The following is a 25,197-nucleotide window of genomic DNA, read 5'->3' on the forward strand; positions in this document are numbered from 1 at the left end:
CTTGCCCAAAGTTAGCAGAGAGAGAGAGAGATCCTGGGATGCAAGGATCCTGACATCTAGCCCAGTGTCCTTCCACCCTGCATACTCTGAGCAGGTGTTACCTTGTACCTGCAGCTAGGGAGGCAGAACAGGCACACAGTGGAAATTGCCCCTTCCCGTCCTGGACACTCAGCATGGTAGCTGTCCGGTTGCACAGACAAACCAAGGGGGGCGGACTTTGGGCCACATTCCTGCCCTAGATTTCTAGGACTGCTCTTACTAGGCCAAACTATAGCCACCAAAGTCTGCCAAGGTCCTAGGAGATAGGGCTTTGAGGCCCTGCCTGCCTTGGCCTCTCTCAGCCTCCCGCTGACCTCAGGCTCAGTACCCTAGAAATCAAGGGTGTGCTCTGGTACCCAGATGGCTCAAGGATCCTCAAAACAGTGGGGCCATCAGAGGCCACCTATCTCCCCCACACTGGGTCCCAGAGAAGGCTCAAACCTGCATGAAGGCACACAGCAAGTCTGGAATGGGGTCTCTGACTCACAGGCCATGCTGTCCCTCTTGCCACTAATCCACGCAATGGAAATTAATTGAGCACCTACTGTGTGCCCCACCCTCATGGAGCTCACGAACACCAAAGGAAAGCACAAATTAACAATATCAAATTGTGTTTAGTGTGAAGAGATGAAGAATAATGGTAGGGCAGTTGGGGGCTCTTGTTTAGGTCGATTAAGGCCTCTCTGAGGAAGAAATATATCAACTGAGACCTGAGGTTAAGCGGCCACACACAGCATGAAGGTGGGAACAGTGTTCTAGGCAGAGGGAACAGCATATGCAAAAACTTGGAAGCCAAAAGGAGCTTGGTGTGTTTGAGCAGAAGGAAAAGAATGGTGAGGTGCAGAAAGGAGACATTTGGGGTTATAGGCTGGAGAGGAAGCCAAGGGGCCAGGTCTCAGGGCCTTGTGGCCCCAAGAGGAGCCTGGCTTTATCCTGAAGGTCAGGAAGGCCCATGCCTGATCTTAAACTGTGACAGATAAGATCAAGTCTCTGTGGTGCACGCCGGAGGACCGGCTAATACAAGTGAGGTGGGGGACTAGCATGGAGGCTATCGTGGTCGACCTTGGACTGACTGCCCTCCCCACAGCAGTAGGTCCTTCTGAGAGGCTGCAGGAGTGCCCTGGCCAGGGAGTTGGGACTTCTGGGCCCCAGTCCTTGCTAGACCACTGACTCATGCAGTGACATTCCTTTCCTTCCCTGGCTCTGCTGTGTCTCCTCTGAACAATGGGTCAGACACAGTGCTTCTTCGGCACTTTGCCCCTATGCCTTTGATTCTAGCATCCCTTCTGAAGTGGCTATGTACTGGGGGACTGCCTCCCTCCTCCACAGGGAGCAGGAGGAGAACTCACAAGTCTGTCCAGGGTTCACGACTGACAGCTGCCCGCGAGCCTTCTGGCAATACCCTGCAGTCCCAGCAGGTGGCGCCCCAGCCTCTGGAGGGTGAGAGGAAAGGTGATGGAGGGGTCCAGAAGGAAAGGACACCTCCGCAGGAGCCCCAGCACCCACCTGTAAGCCTCACGTCCGCCCCCTGGAGGTGGGAAGGGCAGGAATTACTAGCCCCTCTTCCAGCTCAGAAAGCATTCAGCCAGGGAGAGTTCCTGGCCCAAGGTCACAGAGTGAGTCAAAGCCCTTGGGCTGGGATCTGGGTAGGCTGAAAGTTAGCCCACCATCTTCTCTTAAGCAAACCATTTCCAGCAGAAAGCTCAGCCCAAGATCTTTCCTCTTCCAGGGCCATAAACCTGTTTAAAAACCAAGTTATCTCCAAGATCTTTATGAGACCCGTGCCTCTGCTCTCCACCCCAGGAGGCCGTGGTCAGGCCCGAGGAGAGAGGGGCTACCACGGGAGCCAGAGGGAAGGAGGGTCCAATTAACAGCCTCTCCTGGAGATAAGGGGTGGTCAGAGGAAGAGGGAGGCTGTGACATGGACGGAAGCTTCTCCATACACACAGTCCCAGTACCATGCTGGACCACTGTCCGACACAACCGGTCCCCAGTGGGGATACGGAGACACTGAGACCCAGGCGGGAAAGTCACATAGCAAGTCTGAGGCTAAGGTGAAGCAGACCAGCCATCCCTGATGCCCAGCCCGGGACTTTTGGACAAAGTTACAGTGTCCTCGGGAGGGGGGAGCGGGAGTGTCGTATCAGGGCTGTCTTGGGTCTCTGGTTGCCGGGGGGCGTCCATCTAAAGGTGAGGCTAAGGGGAGAGCTGAGGCTCTTTTGCATGAGCCAGAGAAGGAAGAGGAAGCAGATATTTGTATAAGCAAAATCCCAGGTTTAGGAGAGAGACACACACACGGGTGCACTATCTTCCCAGGCTGGCTTGGCTGGAGAAGAAAGAAAAACTTCCAGACAGGCCACTCTCCTGCTCTGTGGCCTCAGGTGGGTGACTTCACTTCTCTGAGCTCCAGCTGCTTCATCGGCAAGATGGGGATAGTAGGACGCTAGCTTACCCTATGGGAAAGAATACACTCAAATGGCTTGGCCCCACTCCTGGCACTTAGTGAACGTGCTCTCTCTCTCTCTCTCCCTCCCTCAGTAGTAGTGCTATTGTCATCATTGTCACTCGGGTACGAGGTGGAGGGCCAAACCCTGCATTCTCAGAGAGGTGGGATGAAGGGGCACTGAGCTGGCAGTCAGAAGACTGAGGTTTTCCATGACAGCACTGTCCTGCTGTGGGACTTGGCAAAAATCCCTTCTCCCTTAGGCTTCTAGGCCTCAGTTACCCTATCTGTAAAATGAGTAAGTTGGCTCTCCAAGTGTCTTCCATGATCGGGATGCTGTGAAGTCTCCTGTCCCTGCTCTCCTACCCTAGGTGGACCAGGGGTGGGTTTGGAAGCTTGGCAGGGCTGGGTTGAGGACTCCTTGGGCACTCTGGTTAGGCAGCAAGAAAGGCCGTTGGCATCAGGAGACCCAGCTTCTGTACCCAGCACTGTCCCTCTGTGACCTTGCCTAGGTCCCCGGACCTCTCTGTGCTTCCTCATCCAGCAATGAGGCCAGTTTGCCTCACCCTCCCCAACAGCAGGACGCAAGAAAGAGCAGACCCAGGGCAGGGTGGAAATAAAGGTTTACCCCAGCACGTGTCTGTGGAGTGGGAGGCCTGTCCCAGCCCCTATCCTGGGGGAGGACAACACTGAGGGGATTAGGGAGAAGCTGGCATGGCTCCCCCAGGCCCTCCCCCATCTCCCAGCCACCACCCAATCCTGGGCACCATCTTCTATCATTCCTGGACCCGTCCACAGCTTCGCCGCTGCTCTAGAGCTCCCCGCCTGTCCTCTGGCTCATTCTCCACACGCCAGCCTCCACCATCTTTCAGCTCCCATCTCCACCACTCAAAGCCCTCAAGAAAGCCTTCCCACACCTCTCATCAGGCCTTTTCCCCGGCCTTGCTCTGCCCTCATCAGACTCATCTCCTGCCTCCCATCACTGCGCTCCAGGTCCGGTTCTACAGACCATGTGTCCCCTTGGGCCTCAGCACCTCTGTTCACACTGTCGCTCTGCCTGAAATGCCCTTCCCTGTTCCACGGGACCCTGACTCCTATGTCATTTCCTCTTGCAAGACTTCCATGTCTCCTGCCTTTGGGTCAAATGTCCCCATTCTTGGGACCCTTACCAAGATGTGATTTTACCTTTGTTTGTGATTATTTGATTCATGCATGCTTTCCCCCTGCCCCGCCCCCCCACTGTGAAAACCCCAAGGGCCAGGCCTTACCCACTATCCAACACAATGTCAAAACAAAGGAGGAGTGTTAATACATATGCCTCAAATGAATGAACACGCAAACAAAAGAATTCCTATACCTATTTGCAACCTTTGTGCTTTTAGAGGGCACCTAAAAAGCACCAATCTCCCCGCCACCCCCCCCCAGATAGGCATGCTTTCTGTAGCATTCCTGACCAGAGCCCTCCAGCAGCCACTTGCATACTTCCTGTGACAATCAGATCACTCTCTATTTCCTGACAACCTATTCATGCTGTATGGCCTTTTAGGGAGCACTTTGTTATGGAGGGATTGAAATCCACGTCTGTGCCTACAGCTTTCTCTCTCAGGTCCTAGGTGTGCCCTGCAGCCCTCCCTAAACTCAGTCCTTCAGTCCAGATTTTCTCTTCCTTGTCTGAGTAATTTGTCAACTCAGAGAGAGAACCCAGTCCTCCTGGGCCTCTTCTCCCTTCTCTGTGTATTTCCAATTTTTTATTGACCCCTCAAAAAGGTCAGTCCTGTGTGGAGCCCTCACTCCAGATGATTTCTGAGGAAATCTCACCAACATGTCCCCTTCTTAACCTGGGAAAGGGAGACTTTCCTGCAGAGGCAGCCCCGTGCACCTCCATGTGAGTGACAACCCAGGCAGCAGCCCCTCCCTCACCCCAGCCAGCCTTCATTTTCCTGCATAAACTTGGGCATGGTCCATTTCCTTTCTGGGCCTCAGTGCTTCCACCTGTACAATGGAAAAAGTTCCTCTGAGCCGGAAGGGGAGCCCTGTCTTTACTGCCCCCTATTCTGTTAGAGTACCATACCATCAGAACCCCAGAAGTGCAAGAAACTGGCCAGGGCCAGCTTCCTGGGGTGTGTGGGGGGGGTGTCACCTCTACAGTCACACAGGGCCCGGCATTTAGTAGGGCCCCTTGCATGGTTGAATTCTCTCCTGTCACCATCTTGAATTTCCTTTTTTTTTTTTTTAAAGATTTTATTTATTTATTTGACAGACAGAGATCACAAGTAGGTAGAGAGGCAGGCAGAGAGAGAGGAAGGGAAGCAGGCTCCCTGCTGAGCAGAGAGCCCGATGCGGGCCTCGATCCCAGGACCCTGAGATCATGACCCGAGCCGAAGGCAGCGGCCTAACCCACTGAGCCACCCAGGCGCCCACCATCTTGAATTTCTTAATAATTTTTGAACAAGGGACCTCACACTGTCATTTTGCACTGGACCCTGTAATTGTATCCAGATCCTGACCCATCTGTCTAGTCTTGAACTGATGTCGACCTGCCCTGCCCAATGCGGTGACCCAGGGGAGGGACAGGTCGAATAGATAAGACCCTGATTCTGTCCACCTTTGGGGGGCCTCATGTCTCTGCACATTTATGGTGAACTCGGGAAATGTTGGAGGATCAAACAAAATGGGGGTGCTCTGTGCAGCTTGTGGACACTGAACCCCCCAAATGGGGAAAAGAAACCCATTACCCCAAGACTTCTTGACCCAGAGTCTTGTCCTTCATGAATCCTTCCCCCAGATCTCTCAACCTTGCTACTCACTCCCAGCTCCTCACCTGTTTTAGGCACTTCCCCTTGGATAGCTAGGAAATATTTACCAGTCTTTAACAGGGTAAGGGGATTCAAGACTCATTTAAAATACCAGTAGGCCCCAGCTATAATAAATGAATCAGGGCGTTTAGATCCTGATTCACCCAATGCAACTGTTACAAAGACACGTTTGAATCATCTGGAGTATTTTGCCTATGAACTGAGTGTTAGATAATACTCAAGAATTCGTGTTATTTTTGTTAGATGTGTTAATGGCATATTATGTAAGGAAGCGTCCACGTGTTTTAGAGATGCATGCTGAAGTATGTAGGGGTAAAATGACATGATGTTGGAGATTTGTTTTAAAATACTGTAGCAAAAAAGGGAGGGGAGTGATGAAATAACTTAGGAAATCTTGCTAACGGTTGGAGCTGGGTGATGGCTACCTTAGTGGTTCACTACACACTCTGCTTCTGTGTCTGTTTCAAACTTCTCATTAAAATAAAGGGCGGGTTTGGGGAGCTAAAAGGGTTCGTCGAGAGAATTGTGAAAAATTCCCTAGAAGATCCCGCAAAGACGCACATACACTTCCTCTTTAAGAGCTTTCTCAGGAGAGTCAACTCAGGAAAACGCCCCAGTCGTATGCAGCCTCGTGTATGTGCATATGTGCATTTTCCCGGGAAAAACATCCACAGCTTTCTTTGGCGGCTCCGAGGGGTCGTGACCCCTCCCCCCACCACCACCACCAAGATTAAGGACCCGCTACCTTCCAGAGGGAACCCTGTTTGAAGTCAGGTTGACCGGTCACCTCGAGCTGATCACTGCGGAGCGCAACACTGGGCCCACGCAGTTGTGCGACGCTGGCCTGGGGCCCCCCGCGCCGCCCCTCAGATCCCTTTTCTCCACCTGTAAAATGGGGCCACGGGCGGTGCACTCGGCAGGCCTGGGGAGGACGAAGCGTTGGTGGCGCTAGGCGGTCGGGCCCACAGAAGACTCCCGCACCCAGCGAAGCCTCGGACTCCCGCCCGGGACGCGCCCTCCGCGCCCCCACCCCCTCCAGGCCCCGGCCAGTCCACCTCCCGCTTGGGGCGGCAATTTGTCTCCTTTTGAACCCCCCGCCCCCGACGGGTTTCCCCCTTTGATTCGCGGCCCTGAGGCTCCCCCCGCTTTGAAATGCAAACCCGCCGGGGCTGGGGCCGCGGGCGCCCGGAGCTATAAAAGGCCTGGGTGGGGCGGGCGCGGCGGCCGGGCCCGAGAGTTCAGGTGAGCAGTCTGCTCGTCGGGGCGGCCGGCAGCGGCGGCTCCAGGGCCCAGCATGCGCGCGGGCCCCCGCGGCCACCATGTACGTGGGCTATGTGCTGGACAAGGATTCTCCGGTCTACCCCGGCCCCGCCAGGCCCGCGAGCCTCGGCCTGGGCGCGCAAGCCTACGGCCCCCCGCCTGCGCCCCAGGGACCCCCGCAGTACCCCGACTTCACCGGCTACTCTCACGTGGAGCCTGCCCCGGCACCCTCTGCGGCCTGGAGCGCGCCCTTCTCCGCGCCCAAGGACGACTGGGCCGCCGCCTACGGCCCAGGCCCCGCGGCCCCCGCCGCCAGCCCAGCCCCGCTGGCATTCGGGCCCCCTCCGGACTTTAGCCCGGTGCCCGCGCCCCCTGGGCCGGGCCCAAGCCTCCTAGCGCAGCCCCTCGGCGGCCCGGGCGCACCGTCGTCGCCCGGAGCGCAAAGGCGGACGCCCTACGAGTGGATGCGGCGCAGCGTGGCGGCTGGAGGCGGCGGTGGCAGCGGTAAGGATCCCTCCCTCGCCCGGCGCCTCCAGACCGTTCCCTTGGGCACCGGCAGGTGCTAGGGTGAGGCCCAGTGGCCCCCTGTCTAACCCCTGCCCCGGCTCTGGAAGGGTTCCCACTGGGGCCTCCCTGACCACTCTGGTCGTGGGGCGCTTGTCCCTCAGCCTGTCCCTTCCGAATCCCAGCCTGCTGAGCCTCGGTAAGCACGGCCCGTCTGTCTGTGTAGATTAAGGGAACAGAGACCCCGAGACGTGAAGAAACGCGCCTGTGGTCGCCTGGCCAGGCGGGAACTAGAGCGCAGATCCCAGACTGAGCCCAGGGCCCTTGAGCATCCCTGGCCCCGCTCGTCATCGGCTGCTTCCACCCCTGTCCCAGCCCCGAGAGGAAGCTAGCTGCCAACGGTCCCCAGAAGGGGCGACCTGCTGACACAGGCCAGCCACTTTCCTGTCCAGGTCTCAGCACCCCCATCGGTGCAGGGGAGAGACTGTGGCTCCTAGCCTTTGGACTGCAACAGAGCCCTCTTCGGTTACACTGGTGTGGGGGCTCCCTACCTTACCATCCCAGGGCCCTCCCTGAACTCTTGACCCTGGGGGAGGGGCAAGCAGGAGCAGTTGGGAAGGTGGCTACTGTTTGGCTCCTGAGACTGTGAGCCTCTTGCCCCCAGGCAGGCCTCTCTGATCCACCCTCTTCAAAGGCAGAGGAGGGGGCAGGACAAAGGGCTGGCTTTAATGAGGGGCGGCCTGACCTCCTTTATAGGTCCCCCCTTTGTCATGTAACAGACTGCGCCTTAGCTCGGTAGTGACTCCTGTTGGCCGGAAAGTGAACACGATACCCCATTGTCCCGACTGTGTCCGGCCTGTCCTGACAAAGGCCACCTGGCTTTAGGGGCGGGAAGTCGGCCTGCCCACCCTTTGATGTCCGTCCCCTCCCCCTCTTCCCCCAGCTGGGAGGGAGCCTGGGACTTCCCCCACCTCCTCGCTCTCTTCCATCCCGTGTCCCCATACACACTCCTCGCTCCCGGGGCAGATGCTGGGGAGGTCTGGCCATAATCAGAGCACCTTCTTGGGAGTCCCGGGGACACAGAAGCTCCTGTCGGCCTCCGGAGGCCTCTCCTTTGCGTGACCTTGGCTAAATAAGGACAGCTAATGTTATGGCACTTACTAACGGGCCAGGCACTGCTGTGATTTCTCACAGCGTTATTGTAAGTACCGTTATCATAGCCATTTTTAATGTGAAAAATCTGTGGCCTAGAGAGGTTAAACCCTTGAGGATGTAACCTAGAGAGGTTAAATCCTTGCACGAAGCCATATGACCAGTAAATGGGGGTGGGGCTGGGACTCGAACCCCAGCAGACTGATCGCCAAGCCTGTGTTCTCACCCTCTCAACAATAGCTTCTCTTTAATTGATCATCTTTCCTGGGTCTCAGTTTTACCATCTGTGACATGATAGGGAAGGGTCTTATACTTTTGCTGAAGTTATAAAAGGAGCTTTTGAAAAATCTGGTGGAGAAAATATAAGTCTTCTGTCTAGAAAGAAAGTGTTGCCTAATTCCGCAGACAAAGTGAGGGGTTCTAGAAGCTTCTGAAAAATTTTCCATTAACTCTGGTTGAGAACCCTGCATGAGATTAAATGAGAGAAGGTGTCAGGGGCCACTGACCTCCCCATCCCCCTGGTTCTGTGTCCGTCCCCTGGAGAGGGAAGCCTGCTTTTCCTGCCCCTCTATTCCAGTGTTGTGCCTGCTGATCAGGCAACTTTGGAGATGGAGATGAGTCCCAAATGCAGGAGGAGTTCCTCAGGAGCAAGGACCTGGAGAGAGTGCACCAGTGGACATCAGAGGACTGGTGGGAGGCGTGGGGGAGTTTTCAGGCTGTGTGACTTCAGCCAAAACCCTTTTTCTTTCTGGACACAGGAGCCTCTTGCGAACACCACCCAGCCTCTGGTCTCAAAAGTCATTTGGAAACTGTTGTCCCCAGGCAGATGGGGCCCTAGCAGTACGTCTGCCCAAATGCCAAAAAAACCTTTCCCCCTTTATTCCCAGAAAGTAGAAAGAGAGAGCCCAGGGAAGTCTGCAGGCTCCCAAGGAAAGGGGCTGCACCAGAAACCAGGTTAGACCCATTCTGCCAAGGACTCAGGACCATCAGCTTTCTAGAAGCTAGAAGCTGCTGCCTGTCTGCCCAGGGCCATCTGATTCCAACCAGTGCTCCAGAGATGGGGCAAAATTGGCAGAATCAGGATGGAGTGACAGACCCTCTCAGAGAGAGAGAGGCCAGGCTGTGCCCCCCCCCCCCAACTTTGGTCTCAGTTTCTCCTTCTGGGCAATGAAGATCCCAGGGTCTCTAGGATGGTGCTTGTATAATGCTGTTCTCTAGGATGGCAAAGGGAAGGTCAGTACACGCCAGCGCCCACCCTGTGCCCCTGCCCCCCACAGCAAGTGTTGCCAGCCACCTGGTCTTGTGGTACCAGGTCTTCTTACCAGCTGCTTTCCCTCTTCCTGGAAGCCCCTGTACCCTAACTCTTTGCAGGCCTACCTCGTTCTCACCCTTCAGGTCTTAGCTTAATGGCTGTCTCCTCAGAGAGGTACTCCATGATTTCCCAAGGAAGGCTCCCCCATACATATCGATAATCTTCACTGTGTTTCCTTCAGAGCACCAACCCTGACTTCAACTTACTTCCTTATCTGTGTGTCTGTGCGCTGTCTACTTCCCCACCCACCCGCCCACCCACCAAAGGAGCACCCATGAGGTCCAGAGCCACATCCATTTGACCCATCACTACCTTCCAGGCACCACTGTAGTGCATGACATTTAGTAGGGACTCAGTACATTTTGTTGAATGAATGAACAGGACAAGTGTGAGGAACAGCAACGACAACCAAGAGGAAAAGGAAGAGATGAGATCTTGGCTTTGACATGTTTCTGTGGTCCCAGCCCTAGGGATAGGACCCCTGACCTTTGAGCTGAGCAAGTTCATGGCAGGGGTGGAAGACTGGTTGCTCCCCTCTCCCTCCTGGGATGGTCCTCCCTCCCCAGCTGAGGACTCGGTGTAGCTGAGGCTAGGACTGGAACTATGACCTGTGGTTCCCCCCACCTAAGAATCTATTTATTTATTTATTTGACATGGGGAGAGAGAGAGACAGAGAGAGAAAGAGCACAAGCAGGGGGAGCAGCACTCAAAGGGAAAGGGAGAAGCAGGCTCCCCGTGGAACAGGGAGCCTGATGCGGGATTTGATCCCAGGACTCTGGGATCATGAGCTGAGCCAAAGGCAGATGCTTAACCGACTGAGCCACCCAGGTGCCCCTATGACCCAGGTTTATCCTAAGGAGGGACAGTGAGAACCAGAAAGATGAGAGAGAGGCTCTTGGGCTTCATCCCGTCATCAAAATATTACCCAGTTCTGAGGGATTACCATCACCTGGTTGAGGCCAGGATAGGAAAAGACTACAAGGGGTTCTCCTTTGTGGTCCTCCCTGTTTGCATCTACAAATAGCAGCATTTTCATTAAGAGGGTCAAACATCGGAGTGCCTGGGTGACTCAGTGGGTTAAGCCTCAGACTTCAGGTCAGGTCATGATCTTAGGGTCCTGGGATCAAGCCCTGCATTGGGCTCTCTGCTCAGCAGGAGTCTGTTTCCCACCCCCCTGCCTTGCCTCTGCATGCTCGTGATCTCTCTCTGTCAAATAAATCTTAAAAAAATCTTAAAAAAAAGGGGGGGGGTCAGACATCATCCTGTCAAAGGCCCAGCATCCCTTCCTTATGAATAAACAGTACTTCCCAGGTCAGTGGCCTCTGGGGTAGGCTGAGGTCCCACACAACGAGGAAGATGCTTGTTGAGATGATGAGACTATAGCAGTAGGGTTCAGGTCTTGGTCCAGTCCCTTCAGCTTTCAGATGGAGACACTGAGGCCCAGGGAGGGGAGGAGCCCTGCCCTGTCCCCCCACATTCTAGACCCTCTCCCTTGGCCCACTGCCACAGCCACCAGCTTGGCCTCTCTCCTTCAGCCTCTCTCTGATGCCCCAGCTATCTTCACAGTCATCACCAGATTTGCCTTTTCAAGGCACATCTCCTGCTCAACATTCCATGGCTCCCCATTGCTACGGAATTCCCATTTTGTTATATGCCGTTACATTGCTGTCAGATCCAGCCCCATTTCTGTGGCACTTGAGAACTGGCTCAAACCCACTTTTGATGCCACTGTCCCAACTAGTTTGTCTAGATATGGAAGTGCTTACTGGGGATGGCTAAAGCCTGGGCTTTGGAGCCTCAGGCCTGGGAGTGCATTTCTGTTAGAAGCTGCATAGCCTTGGGCAAGTTAACTTAGATCATTTCCCTGAGCCTCAGTTTCTTTTACTCTAACATTAGGATAACAATAGGATTGCACCTTGAAGCCATGGTGCCCATCAAGCCCAGCCCCTATGCTTGGGGCATGGTAGGTAGGAAGAGTGTCTGTGCCTATGACCTTCTCTACCAGTCCTTAGCAGGTGCATGGAAACACACACCTCACACTCCCCGCCTCTCCAGTCTGGTTCCCTCCATCTAAACTACCCTTCTTCATCTCCTCCTACCCTCCTACATCTTCACCAGCTCAAACGCTGTACCTTCACCAAGGCCGTCTCCTCTAGAAAGCCCTCCTGGGTTCCCTCCCCTCCAAGCACTGTGTCAGGTTCTTGTAACAACGCTCACCGCTGTCTTGTTTATCGCTTCCATCTCAAGGACTTGTGGTCAGCCCCATCCTTCTCACCAGGCCTCATGCTAAGTAGGAGCCCATGATAAAGCTGGGAACTGTGGTGTTGACTGAGTCCTTACCGCATGCCAGGCAGTGTGCCAAGAACCTCACATGGGTCTTCTCACTCAAGCTTCATAACAACTAACAACACTCAGAGGTGTGAGGATCTATTATTGGCCTCATCTTACAGATAAAGTTAATGAGGCTCAGAGAGGGTAGGGTGCCTGCTGCAGCTCACACAGCCAGGATGCGGAAGTGTGGGGTCCAGACCCAGACTCTACCGCCTAAGGAGCCTCTGTCAAATAAAGCAATACACACAGCAGCCCCAGACCCCTCCCCATGCATGTCCCAGCCCAGGGTGGGGGAGGGGGGCAGTGGGGGGAGGAGGCTGGTTGGGGAAGAGCCGGGGAGAAGATGATGGGGGAGGGTGGGCCCAGCAGGGGCCAGGTTGTTTAAAACCGGTTCTCTAGGCAGAAGCTGCGTTTGACACCTCATCTCTCAGATGTAGCTGGGAAGGGGAATGACCCAGTTAGAAGGTGGCAGAAGGCTTTTTTTGGTTGGGTGTTTTATCCACCACCACCACCCCTCCCACCCCGGCTTTGGTAGCTACTGCGGCTGAGAGCTTAGGGAATCACTGTGAAGGTCCAAAATGGCTTTGTTAACGGCAGGGTCTGGCTTGTCAGTAGCAAGTTATCTTAATGCGCTGGCCCTCTAGTTTCTGTCCTGGAGCTCCTGGGGTTTGGAAACACTGGGTGCATTTAGAGTCAACATGGGTTAACCTGTCGAACACTCCCCACGCCATGCTCAGCCCCCAAGCTCGTAGGGGTGCATAGGTCCCTCTGCATCAACACAGATGAGTGAGCAGACGTTAGTGAAAGCCAAGATTGATGCTCCAAGCTCGGCACCTTCCGGTGACTTCCCATTGCTCTTGAAATCAAATTCAAACCCCTCATGCCAGGGCAGAGAGCTCTGCTGGTCTCTCCAGGCTGATCACGTGCCTCTCTCATTCATTCATTCCTTCAGGCAGGCTGGGGATTTGGGCCAGAATGAGGCAGACAGGCCCTCTCGGGGAGCTGGCACTGCTGCTCCTTCCTCCGCTACTCTGTGCCGTAGGGCCTTTGCACATGCCGTTCCTGGAACATCCCCTTCATTAGTGACACAGAAACCTCTCCAACCTTCAGGTTCCAACTTAGATGTCGCCTCCTGGAGGAGACAAGCTAATTAGAGTAGGTCCCCCCAGCCCCTGCCCCTGCCACTTAATCTAGCTCTCAGCTCTAGACTTACTTTCCTTCATACTAATACGTTTGTGAAGATTTTCTTAGTTTGTTTTTAATCTGCACCCCACCACAAAAGGGGGGAATGAACTATTTAACAGGTCCCGAGCACCCAGCATAGCAATAAGGATATAAGCGGGATCTACTGAGTACTCAGCCCGTGCCCAGCATTTTCTCAAGTGTAGGTATTTCTGACCCCAGGATCTCGTGCACACCTCTGCATTAGATTCGTGGCTTTGAGAAAGCCTCCAGGAAGATGTCCTTTGGAGATTGAGCTGACCAGCTGACGGATTGGCTGTGGGAGCCGGACGTGCCACCTCGGCTTTTGGCCTGAGTATCGGGAAGGTGGTGGCCATTTACTGAGAGGAGGCCCCGCTGGGAAGCAGGAGGTCTGCGTCATGTTCCGCAAGGACTCATCCAGTACTCCCTGTGTGTCACGCACCATCATGAGACTGGGTGAGCACCAGACCTGGAGCAGGGCACTGAGGGGAGGAGATTTGCAAAGGTCACCTAGGGAGCTAGGAGAGGGCTGGAATCCAGAGCCCCTCCCTGGACCTCACCCAGAATGGGAGACCTCGGGACCCGGGCCGAGGATGACCAGGTAGGGCAAGGCTGGAACACACCCTGGGAAACAGCTCAGGGGGGCCTCAGGCTGTTCAGGTCAGGGAGAGACTTGAAGGGACACAGTTGCTGTTTGCTAGTCTTGGAAGGGCTGTTCTGGACCAAGGGTGACCCTTGTGTTTTGTTTAGTTTTTTTTTTATGGAAAAATACAAGTGGGTTGTCGCTGGGAGACCAGACTGCTTTGTGGAGAGGACAGGCACAGTCTGGTTAGGAGGCGATGCCGCTGTGGGCCTCTGGCTCGGGGGGGAGCTTGGGTTAGCGGGGCTGTCCAGTAGAACTTTTCTGTGATGGAGGAAATGCTCTGAATCTGTTTGGTCCAGGGTTCCAACCACCAGCAGCACGAGTCTCTCTGGCCCTTGGAAGATGGCTCATGTGACTCAAGAGCTGAATTCTTAATTCTCTTTGGTTAATTTCAATTTAAGTAGCCACATGTGGCTTGGAGCTGTCATTTGGGACAATGCAGGACAAGCCCTCTCAAGAGTTCTTAGAATAGTCATCTGTTCCTGATGGGCTCCTTATTCTCCACCTAGGGGCCTCTCAGGCCTCTTCTGTCTCTATGGTCATCCTCATCATCATTGACTAGCTTTTATTAATAATTACCTTGTTCAATAGGTTCCCACACCTCATCTCTACGTCCCTCTGAGGGGGACCATGTCCTCAGTTGACAGGTGAATATCCCGGGATCCAAAGAGGGGTAGGGCCTTGCTGGGTTCACACCACTGGCCTGTGGCCAGGCTGGGGTAGAACAGACAGGTCTACCTGCCCCTGCAGTTTCTGTCCTCTTTGCTGCCTCCCACAGCCAAGCCAGACCGTGGGCCTCCATGGAGAAGACGAGGCAGGGGACAGACGACAATAGCCAGGTGGCCCGGAAGGAGAGGACGCAGTGCTGACTGAGCGCTGTGCCTGGAAAGGAGGGCAGTGGTGGGAAGGAGAAGCTTGCCTGAGGCTGCAGGACCCCTCACCCCCACGCCAGCCTCACCCCTGCTCCAGGGCTTGAATGAGGAACCATGAAGGAGCTGCCTGGAACTGGCAACTTAGCTGGAACAAGGATCCAGTCGGGGCCCAGTAGACAGCTTCATGGTCCGGCAAGGGACAGCCATTCCCTGTTGACCAGTTAGGTCAGCATCTAACTGGCTGGGTCTGGGCGGCCCCGCGCAGAAGTCCACCTCCTGCCAGTGGGATGGGGAATCTAGTCCAAACTGAACATGGCCTGTCCAGCTGGTGGCTGGGCCAGGTCTCCCCACTCCCAGGCCAGTGTGTTCCTTACCCTGCGGCTCCCTATCAGGCGGCATTCCTCATTCTCCCAAGGGACTCCTCTAACCTCCGCTTCCGCAAATAGCTCAGCTCTCCTTGACATCCCCTTAGCTCTTTGCCCTCTATAAACTGCTTTCATGTCCAAAGCCTAAAGAAGTTCATTTGCTCGTCAAGTCCATTAGCTAAGGATTGGTCATATCCAGGCCCAAGGCCTGAGAGGAGGGCTCCGAGCTGCACAGAACTTCAGAATCTCCAGGCCCTCGGGGCTGCCCTTCTTCTGAGGCACAGGAGAAACTGAGGCCCAGAGAGGAGAAGGGACTTCTTTATGACCACACAGATGGCACAGAACTGGGACCAAGACCTACTGACATCAACTAGTGGTTCAGAAACCCCAAGGGCTGTTAAAGAAGGTGGGAGAGCAGAATGCAATGGGTCTGGGAGGGAGTTTTTCGGACAAGCTGGTATGCATGCCTGTGTGCACACTGCATGTGTATTTGTGTGTTGGGGGGGGGATCAGGATGATCAGGATGCACAGTCAGGCTGGGGCTGGACCACACAGAGAGGGGACATGGAGGGTTGAGGCGGGAAGGATGTTCCAGTCCTGGGCGCCAGAGCTGGTGGTGTCATCCCCCAGGGCTGTGGGGACCCAGCAGGAGGAGGGCAGAGGAAGTGCTGACCCAGAGGCCATGTGACTTTCTTGGAGCCACCCCACCCCGCCCTGGGGGCAGAGGCTGAACCCTGTCCTCCCCTGGCCCAGGCTGGATGGGGAGGCCCCATTGCCAGCCACTGTGCCTCCTGCCCCCTCTCCTTCAGCTTGGCAGGCCCAGTATCTAGGCTCTCAGACAGGGAAATCAGTCTTAGAATTCTTTCAGCAAAAATAACAAACCCAACCAGAGAATCAACAAACATTGGGAGCTTCATGTTTCCAAGTTGGAAGGGACCTTATAAATAAACAGTCTCATCCAACACATCACCCATTGCCCAGATCCATTTCTGCCCCATGGCCGGCCCGCCGCTGGTGGGGATGAGTAAGACCTTCCCATCCATGTGTGCCATTTTTCTGGAGCGGTCCCCGTGCCCCTGGAGGTTGGAGGTAATGACGGGAGACCTCACACTGTGTGAGAGGTTCTAGTGCTGTTTCTGAGGCTGGACAGACCCAAGTTGAAATCCCACCCTCCAGATGTGTGGACCACTCAGAGCCTTAGTCGGAAAAAGGGGGTACCAGCTACCCAGCTTCAGAAGTTGTTGAGAGGTGTATACAAGTACCTGCCACAAGGACAGGCTGGCCACTATTGGAATAATAGTGATCTCCACTTTATAGATACAGAGAATGAAGCCCAGAAAGATGGGGTGACCAGTCCTGGGTCACCTAGCCAGTGAGAAGCTGTCCTGCCCAATCCCAGAGGTCTATTTGTCCCAACAGCCAAGTGTCAGGGTCCCAGGACAGCCAATCAAGTAGCAAATCCGTGAGTCTCATTTTAGCCTCACTGAATCTGAATTTCTGGCCTAGAATCTGTGCTTTTGAAAAGCTTCCCAGGACCTCCACTGTGCATGCTTTAGGAGAAGGGAAATGTGCTATCTTCCCAGCAGCCTGATGCATGTGGATGGGCCATTACTCGAATCCCAAAGCCAGAGCAAAGAGGAAGCCTCTCCTTCGGGTGAGTTATCCAAGCGTCTTCTCTGCTGCACTTACCACTGAAGAGCCAGAGGGGGCTCCCCTGCCACCATCCTGCCCCCTTGCACTGGCATCTGGCCCAGAGGGTTACTCATTAGGTGGCTGGGAGGGGCTGGCCCCCATCAGACACCTGTTGCAGGAGCCCAGACTTCCCTCTCCACACCAGTGTCCCAGGGGCCTGTAAATCATTCATCCTGGGGCCCTCTCCCTACCCGCTGCTCTCACGCACCTCCCTGTCCCCTCCCTCCTAGGCTCCTGGGGTGGCACAGGTGCTCACAGAAGGGGGAAGGGAGGGCGGCTTGGGGCAGTTGAGAGTTCTGGCTCAGAGGCTAGAGCCCAGGGCTCCTGACTGTCATTAAAATACAAACTCAGGGGCACCAGGGTGGCTCAGTCGGTGAAGTGCCCGACTCTTGATTTCGGCCCAGGTCATGATCTCAGGGTCATGAGATCGAGCCCCACTCCAGGTTCAGTGCTAGGCATGGAGCCTACTCTCTCTTTTAAAAAAATAATCATAAAAAAATACAAATTCACCTCGCACACAGTAAAAAAAAAAGAGGGGGGGGAAGGAAGGAAAGAAAAGAAAGGAAAGGAAGGAAGGAAGGAAGGAAGGAAGGAAGAAAGAAAGAAAGAAAGAAAGAAAGAAAAGAAAAGAAAAAGAAAGAAATGAAAGAAGAAGAAAGGGTCATCCCAAAGACTCTCACTTATCTGTGGCCCCACAGCTTCTGGTTCCTTCTCCATAGGCTTGTTATTGATTTATATTTCCTTTCAGAAAAAACTCTACCTACACATGTATGAGTGTGTGTGTGTGTGTGTGTGTCGAGCTATTACACAAAAAGAGTAACATAAAATTCACAACATTCTATGTCTTGGCTTTTTTTTTTAAAAACTCAATATATCTTAGAAATTGCTGCATATTAGTATGTGGGGAGCTTTATAATTTCTTTTTAATGACTGCATAATGTTGCTGTCCATGAATGTGCCATCTTTTATTTAACTTTTTTTTTTTTAGGATTTTATTTATTTATTTTTTGAGTGAGAGAAAGTGGGCAAATGAAAGAGAGTCTGAGCTGGGGGGAGGGGCAGAGGGAGAGGGACAAGCAGACCCCGCACTGAGCATGGAGCCTGATGCGGGACCCTGAGATCTTGACCTGAACTGAAGGCAGCCGCTTAACCCGCTGAGCCCCACAGGCACCTCTAACAAGTACCCTACTTGTAGACATGTACATTGCTTTTAGTCCTGTGCCTTTTGAAACAGCAATGGCTTTGGGCATTTTTCTGTGAGATCACTTCCTGGAAGTGGGATTAATGGGTCAGAGGGTGAGTGCGTATTAAGGGAGGCTAGATGTTACCAAGTTGGGCTCCAAGGAGGATGTTGCCTTATTACCCCCTGGATAGCATATGGGATTTCTCGGTTCCTGGACCACAGCAAGATACCAAATGTTTTGTTCTTTGGCAGAGCCATTTTCTTAGCCATGAAATGGTGTGATTTGAGAGCTCCACTAGGAAAAAGTTGGTCAGTGGTACCTGAGCCCACCAGCCCATCTCCTGGGCCCAGCAAGGAGGTGACGGGGCCTGTGGGCTGGGATCTCCCTGGCAGCCCTGCTATTACAAAGAGAAATAATTATGCAGCTAGAGTGCTATCCCCTGTCTAGGTCCCCGCTCCTTAAATCTGGAAGGGTCAGGCCACAGTTGGGGTCACTTGAGCCCAGGGTTGATAGCAATACCAGGCAGGATGGCCCTCAAGAAGGATGGGTCCCTTTCTGAGCCCCCATTTCCCCATCTATGAAAATGGGTATGATGGAGCCCCACTTGCTCATCAGAAAAGATGGGAGTGAGTACTGGGTGCCTGAGGAAAAGGGTCTTTCACAAGCCCTACTTGTAATTTCTCAGGCTGTTTGGGGGGAAGGCAGATTCGTCCCCCCACTTTAGACTGTGAGTGTTCTAGGCATTTCCAAGGGCCCACCCAGCCTGCGGACCATCTAGCCCCGGCCCAGAGCTCTCTGGGGCCCACCTTCCCCATGATCTGGCCCCTCCCTTCCCACAAGTACAAACAGACAGGTGGTCTGCTGTTTGAGCTTCTGTTGCTAAGGCTCAGGAGACTTCTTAGGGGGCTTTATGGACTCTAAGCCTGATGGGGTGAAGAGTTGTGCCAAGAGTAGGGAGTGGAACTCTAGACCGGGTGACATGGCTTTGGGCAGGTCCACACTTGTCCAGGGCTTCGGTGACCCTAACTGTGCAGGGGAGCTCGGACTTGAAGGATTTACAAAGCCTCTCTTACTTGGACCTCCAGCATCTGTATTAGCTGCCTGAACCTCAGTCTCTTCATCTGTAAAATGGGAGGAGACTAAACTGAGCCCTTTTGGCTTTAGCCCAGTGAAGATTCGGAGCTCTGCTGGGCTCTGGGGGTGGCACATTAGGCAGAACTGTTTTTGAGTCGGCGTTGAATTTTCTAGGCCAAGGAAGGACCCATCTGGAGCCAAGGCCTCAGCAGCCACTCCCTTGTCCCTTTCCTGGGCCAGGCCTGGCCGAGGGCCGATGTTGTCCCGTGCTACATCGGGTGGTAGGCTGAGGTCAGTGGATATGGAAGTGTCCAGTGAAGTTCTGCTGCTCTGGCAGGAAATCCAAGGAAAAAAAGCCCAGAAACATCTGTTGTCTCCCATTTTCTGCAAAACCATTTGGCTCTTGGGGAGCCCAGCGGCTGTCCTGCCAAGCTGCGTGGGCTTGGTAGTGGGGCAGGAGCTGGAAGAGGGGGTGGGTGGTTAGCATGGGGGTGCCAAGGGACAGGCAGAGCCAGAGCCGTGACCCTGGGAGGTGAGGTCCAGGCTGCGTGGGGGCAATTGATTGAGGTGGAACAGGGTCCTCGGTTATTCCAAGACCTGCCATGCCCTGGTGGACATGTGCAGGTCTGAAAGTGCTTGCGTGTGCCTCCTATTTATAGCCGAGTACTGAGCTTCTTACAAAGGAAACTGGTGTTTAGTCAGGCCCCCGCACCAGTCCGGGCCAAGCATGACTCTTAATATGCTCTCCAGACAGACCTCTGATCCCAGCCCCAAAGAGTCCTGACTTTAACCCTGGACAGTCCTCAAATCCCACTCCCGCCCTCAGTCTGAGCCCTGTAGAGAAGCCAACCCACAGCCTTCTCTCTCCTGGGTTGTTGCAAGCCTGTCTGTGCTTCCCCTTTCTTGCCAGTCTGTCCTCCATGCAGCAGCCAGAGCCAGATTAAAACCTACATCAGACCTGCTTTCTCTTGGGCTCAGAAGCCTGCAATGGCTCCCATCCTAGACAGAGTAAAACCTGGAGTCCTTTCCATGGCCAGCAAGGCCCTGGACAACCTGCCCCCCTGTCCTTGCTCACTGTACTCTGGCTATACCAGCCTCTGCACTGTTCCTCACACATCAGGTGTCAGGCATGGTCCCACCACAGGGCCTTTGCACTCGCTGTTCCCTGCACCTGCAGCCCTCTTCACCAGATACCGCATGACCCTTCCCCTGACCTTCTTTAGATCTTTGCCTAAATTTCCCTTCTTGGTAAGTCATTCCTGAACTACTCTTCTTAAAATCGTATACTCTCTCCTCCCCCAAATTCCCAGTCCTTTTTTCCTGCCTCCTTCTTCTCAGGAATACTTATCAATTAACATATCAAATACTTAGCATTAACATATCAAAGTATTTGGATCTCTGATTATTTTGACTAGGCTCCAAGAGAACCTAATTTCATTGAGAGTAGGGACTTTTTTAAGTTTGGCTAGCTGGTGTACCCCAGTGATTGGCCCACACCAGGAGCTCAGTAAATATTTGTCACCTGAGCCTGAGTCATGGCTCTGTGTCCACAGAGGAGGCAGTGGAGTGGAGTGGATGGCTCTGGGCAGACCCGGGGTTTGGTGTCCAGGGCTGGGGCCTTTTCAGGTAGCTGACAGGCCCTCGGCTTTTCTGTTGGGCCAGCAGCCGCCAGGCATTTGACAGGAAGTATGGAGCAGCCAGCCCAGGACTGAGTGGCAAGCTTCCACCTCTGTCCGTGGTGGCTCTTCCCCACTCTCCCCCCTATCCTGGAGAGAGGAGCCACTGACTTGTCCTTGGTCTCTATCCACCCTGGGCTGCCCGGTGTCCCTGTGTCTCTGGTGTGAGGACCCATGGTCTCAGGATCCTGAATCAGAACCACCCGGGGAGCTTATTAAAAATGCAGATTCTAGGGGGCCGTGGGTGACTCAGTCGGCAGAACCTGCGACTCCATCTCAGGGTTGTGAGTTCTATCCCCACTTGGGGTGTAGAGATTGCTTAAAAAAATAAATAAATAAAATCTAAAAAAATAAAAGAAAATGCCAGCTCGACTCCCCAGGCTTTCTGGCTCACAGGGTCAGGGGTGCCCAGAAAGCTGTGTTTTTCCCAAGCCCCCCACGTGTCTGTTGCCCTGCTGCACCTGGAAACTGCGGGGGTGGGGTGGGGTGGGGAGAGCTGGTGGAGCTGGCGGATTGGCAGAGGGCTCTGGGTCAGGGGAGCTGGACTGAAACCCCGACTCCACCAGCAGTTTGCCGTGGGTCCCTGAGCAGACTGCTTCTCCTCTCTGAGCCTCGTGCCTCCCCGAACAGGCTTGAGAGCAGCGCTTGCCTCTCAGGTTGGGGGTCTCCGAGCCTGACCCCCAGGGGGAACGATCGTTACCCCCAGGACCGAGTGGGCGTCCCTCCCCACCTCAGGGTCCTGCTTTCAGGGTTCTGGATTGTGTCCTCCCCGCGGCCCTGCTTGAGATTTGCAGAAACCCCCCCACCCCACCCACTCACCTCCCCTCCTGGCCCCTCTGCTTCTCAGGGAAGACCCGGACCAAGGACAAGTACCGCGTGGTCTACACCGACCACCAGCGCCTGGAACTGGAGAAGGAGTTCCACTATAGCCGTTACATCACCATCCGGCGGAAGGCGGAGCTCGCTGCCAACCTGGGGCTCACTGAGCGGCAGGTGTGTGGGCCCCTCCCCGCCCCCACCAGCCCTGTCACCAGGGGAGCAGTACTGGGAGTCTGTCCTCCAGGGTGTCAGGCAGATTATAGACTCGGGGAGGAGAAAAGAGAGGTTGAGTTTCCTGACCATGGTCACATGGCACAGCAGAAACTGAGGCACTGCCAAATCTTCCCACTTGAAACAAAACCCAATATCCCCGACCCCAGTAGGGGGATGGGGGATCTAATTAGCTATAAACTGCAGCTGCTGGGATGGTGGCTGTTTAAATCCCCAGCTGGGGAGCAGTTACAGGAAACAAAGGGAAGTCTTCCTGGAGGAGGCGTCTTACAAAATGGGGACAGAGAAATTGTCTTTAGGGTCCGAGAGCAGTGGGGGAGGATGTGAGTTGTCTGGGAGGTGAGGCAGGAGGGAGGCCATAAACCCCACATGGGGGAATAAGAGCCTAGCTGTCCCTCCTTTCTTCCTCGTGCCCTGCCGTTTGGTCACCCCACCACCCATCTCTGCTCTCCCACACCACAGGTGAAGATCTGGTTCCAGAACCGGCGAGCCAAGGAGCGCAAAGTGAATAAGAAGCAGCAGCAGCAGCCCCCACCCCCCCAGCCCCCAGCCCATGAAGTACCCCCTGCCGCAGCTGCGCCGCCCCTGGGGGGCCTGTGCCCCAGCTCTGCCAGCCTCCTGGGAGCCACCTCCCCAATGCCTGTTAAGGAGGAGTATCTGCCCTAGCCCTGTGCCCGGCCTTGTGGGCGGGGATGGGGGGCGAGCTGGGGGAGGGGAAACCCTGGGGACTCAGGTGTGGGCCATGTGGCTTAGGGCCTAGGAGGCCTCATCTGAGCCCCAGCCCTGCTGCTGATCTCCTGGGTAACCTTGGACAAGTTGCAATCCAGCCCCTGCATCCCCTTGGCCCATCTATGCCTAGAGGCTGTGGGATAAAGACCTTTCCAGCTCCTGTGTTCTAGGCCTCAGGGGGGAGGTCTCGATCCCTAGAAGGCTAAGTGAGGCGCCATGATAAGTCCCCAGGCCTTACCTCCTCCTCCATGGGTTCAAGGGTGGAAGGCTGCTGGAGGGACCGGACTAACTCAGGGGGAAGGAGTTAGAGCCCAGCAAAGATGGAATGTTGCAGCCCATGACCCGAGGGGAAGGGGTGAGGTCAGCTTCCACCTGCCGCTTCCTGCAGCTTTACCTCCAACTGTCCCCATGGCGAGTTAGCCTGACCCCTCTCTAGGCTGGATGCAAAGCACAAAGCCCATAAGCCTGGGCCAGAGCAAGAGGCTCTGATGACCGTCCCCTCTGGGTTACAAAGCCATATGCCCCCACTAGTATTCTCTGTGGGGTCTCCAGACGGGGACAGGCAAAGGGGTTGGGGGGAGGGGTCCACCTGCCTACTTCCTACACTCCTAGGCTATCCCTTAGGCCCCAGGCCCCAGGCCTCAGGGAGTCCCTGGGGGACTTTCTGGACCAAACAGAGCTCATAACTGGGCAAACGTTGTATATAGAGTGGAACCTCTTGGATGCAGCTTCAAGAATAAATTTTTTTTCTCTTTTCAAAAAAAAAGGTATAAAAATCATTATACCCAGCCTTAAAAGAAGATGCTAAAGAAGTGTAAACCATCCTCACCCTCCCCTAACAATTGCATAGTCCCCTCCAGTCTCTGTATTTCTCTAGCAAGGTCACCTTTAAAATGTGTTTGAAAGATCCAAACAGGACATTGTTAGAGTAAGTCTATGAGACTACGTAAAATTGTAAGTCCATTTTGTAAGCAGAGTCATCAGACCCAATTTATTAGTTTTTGAATTTTTCAAGCACTTTCAGCTCTCATTTTCCACTCCACAACTGATATTCACTGGGCACTCCCATGGGCCAGGCATGGCCAAGTGTAGGGAATGCACAGTCCTTGCCTCACAGCAGTTCCCAGTCGGAGCTCTGCTCTGGGCATCAAAGGAACAGAGCCTCCAGGGAGCCCAGAGTGGGTTCCCATCTTAGGGCAGAAGGTCTGGAAGGCTTCCTGGAGGAGGTGATAATTTGGATTGAGTCCTAAAGATCTAGGGGTGCTGTCAGAGCAAGAAAAGAGGAATGGTAAAAAAAAAGAATATGAACAATAGGAACTTAAAGTATGTTTTAAAACTCCTGAGAAAAGCTACTGTTCTCACATCCCTTCCAGAGGTAGGCAGAAGTCTGCCACCTGGGGCCTTTTCTCCCTAGAAGGCTCTGGTGCCAGTGGCCTGCCCCTCTGTTTACTTTTCTGGGATGTGGCCCAGCCATAAAAAAGTGTGCATATCCTGCCTGCCCTTTGCTCCTGGGACCCATGACAACAACACACGAGGTGGATCCAGCCCCACACTAGGCCCTGAAGAGAAGCAGGCACTTCCCTCTCTCCTCCTGCTGGTGGTCTGGGACACCCAGCAGCTTCCCTGAAGATGGTGGACGTCTAAGGCATGGGAGCAAGGTGGTGCCTGGAAAAGGACTATGGTTCCAAGATCAGAGGAAAAGGGTTGGTGTGACGGTGGTTGGCAGTGAGTGGATATAGTTTTCTGATCTTCAGAAATATTTGCTGTGTGACCCCGGCTTAACTTCTTCCCCTCTCTGGGCCTCATTTCCCCATCTGTAAAACAGGAATTTGCTTACCAAAAGGAAATATAACTCAGGTCCAGTAAGTTTGGGAATTCCTGAAGACTCGACCCTTCTGGGGGAGTCCCAGCGGCACGTTAACACATCAAAGGCTCTGACAAGCCTTACAGCAAAGAAACCCCTTGAATTTTCTTTAATCCGGCATTCTCCATGCTTTGTTACCCAGGAGCCCCCTACTAGTGCCTGCCAGCACCCCACTGCACACCACACACTCCACACTCCAGAGTGTGGGTCTGCTGTGGCCTGGGAGGACTCGATGGGCTGCAGGCTCCAGTGTCAGATGGCCTGGCCTCCGGTTTACTGCCTCCCAGCTCAGACTTCAGGCAAGTCACTAAGCTTCTCTGAGCCTTGGCCTCCTCATTCATCAAGTGGAAATAAAGTCCTTGAACCTATCTCAGAATTGTGTCTAGGGTAGGTGCTATGTTTTAGCCACCTGCTCACGGGCAGTCGCATCCCTGGTGCATGATGCTGGCAGGCCTGCCCAATGTTCAAACTCCCCCCTCCCGCCACCCCAGTGCTGAGGGCAGATGGCAGCCTGGGAGGTCTGAGGCAGGACAAGCCTGTCCCTTGCCACAGGAAAACCTCTGTCTGGCTGGAGGTCGGTGGCCAGGTCTGGCAGGCTGGGTCAGCTGCGGCTGCTGCCCACATGGGAGGTCAGGGGGCCAGGTGGGGCCCACAAGTTGGTTGGTGATCACCTGTCAATTGGTGTCTGAGCTCCAGGAAGAAGGAAATTTGATCTCAAATGACTTGTAAGCAGTGTCATGGGCTGCCTTGTGAAGAGTGAGTTCCCTATCACTCAAAAGAGTTCCACCAGAGCCTGGGGTGTTATGGCTCAGGAAAGGGACCCTCTGTGTCCCGTCAGACCCTACAGCCCACCCAGTGCCTGAGAGGTATTCCAGCCTTCCTGCCAGAAACAGCTGCTGTGGCCTCTGTCGTGAGTACGGCAATTTCATGCCATCCTCCCCCAGGTGGTGAGCCCTGAGCTGGTGCTGGAGACCGGGGGTCTGGACAA

At 54.5% G+C, this 25,197-nt stretch overlaps 1 protein-coding gene across 1 annotated transcript; it reads left to right on the plus strand.

Annotated features, from left to right (window-relative positions):
• The first annotated feature begins 6,470 nt into the window (after positions 1 to 6,470).
• CDX1 (caudal type homeobox 1) lies at positions 6,471 to 23,356 on the plus strand. Its single transcript, XM_047731897.1, has 3 exons — positions 6,471 to 7,062; positions 21,414 to 21,559; positions 22,079 to 23,356. Exons 1-3 carry the CDS (start codon positions 6,618 to 6,620, stop codon positions 22,280 to 22,282), a joined length of 795 nt encoding a protein of 264 aa, XP_047587853.1. The 5' UTR covers positions 6,471 to 6,617; the 3' UTR covers positions 22,283 to 23,356.
• The last annotated feature ends 1,841 nt before the right edge of the window (positions 23,357 to 25,197 follow it).

This window comes from Lutra lutra, chromosome 5, assembly GCF_902655055.1.
Source record: "Lutra lutra chromosome 5, mLutLut1.2, whole genome shotgun sequence".
NCBI classification, from domain to species: domain Eukaryota; kingdom Metazoa; phylum Chordata; class Mammalia; order Carnivora; family Mustelidae; genus Lutra; species Lutra lutra.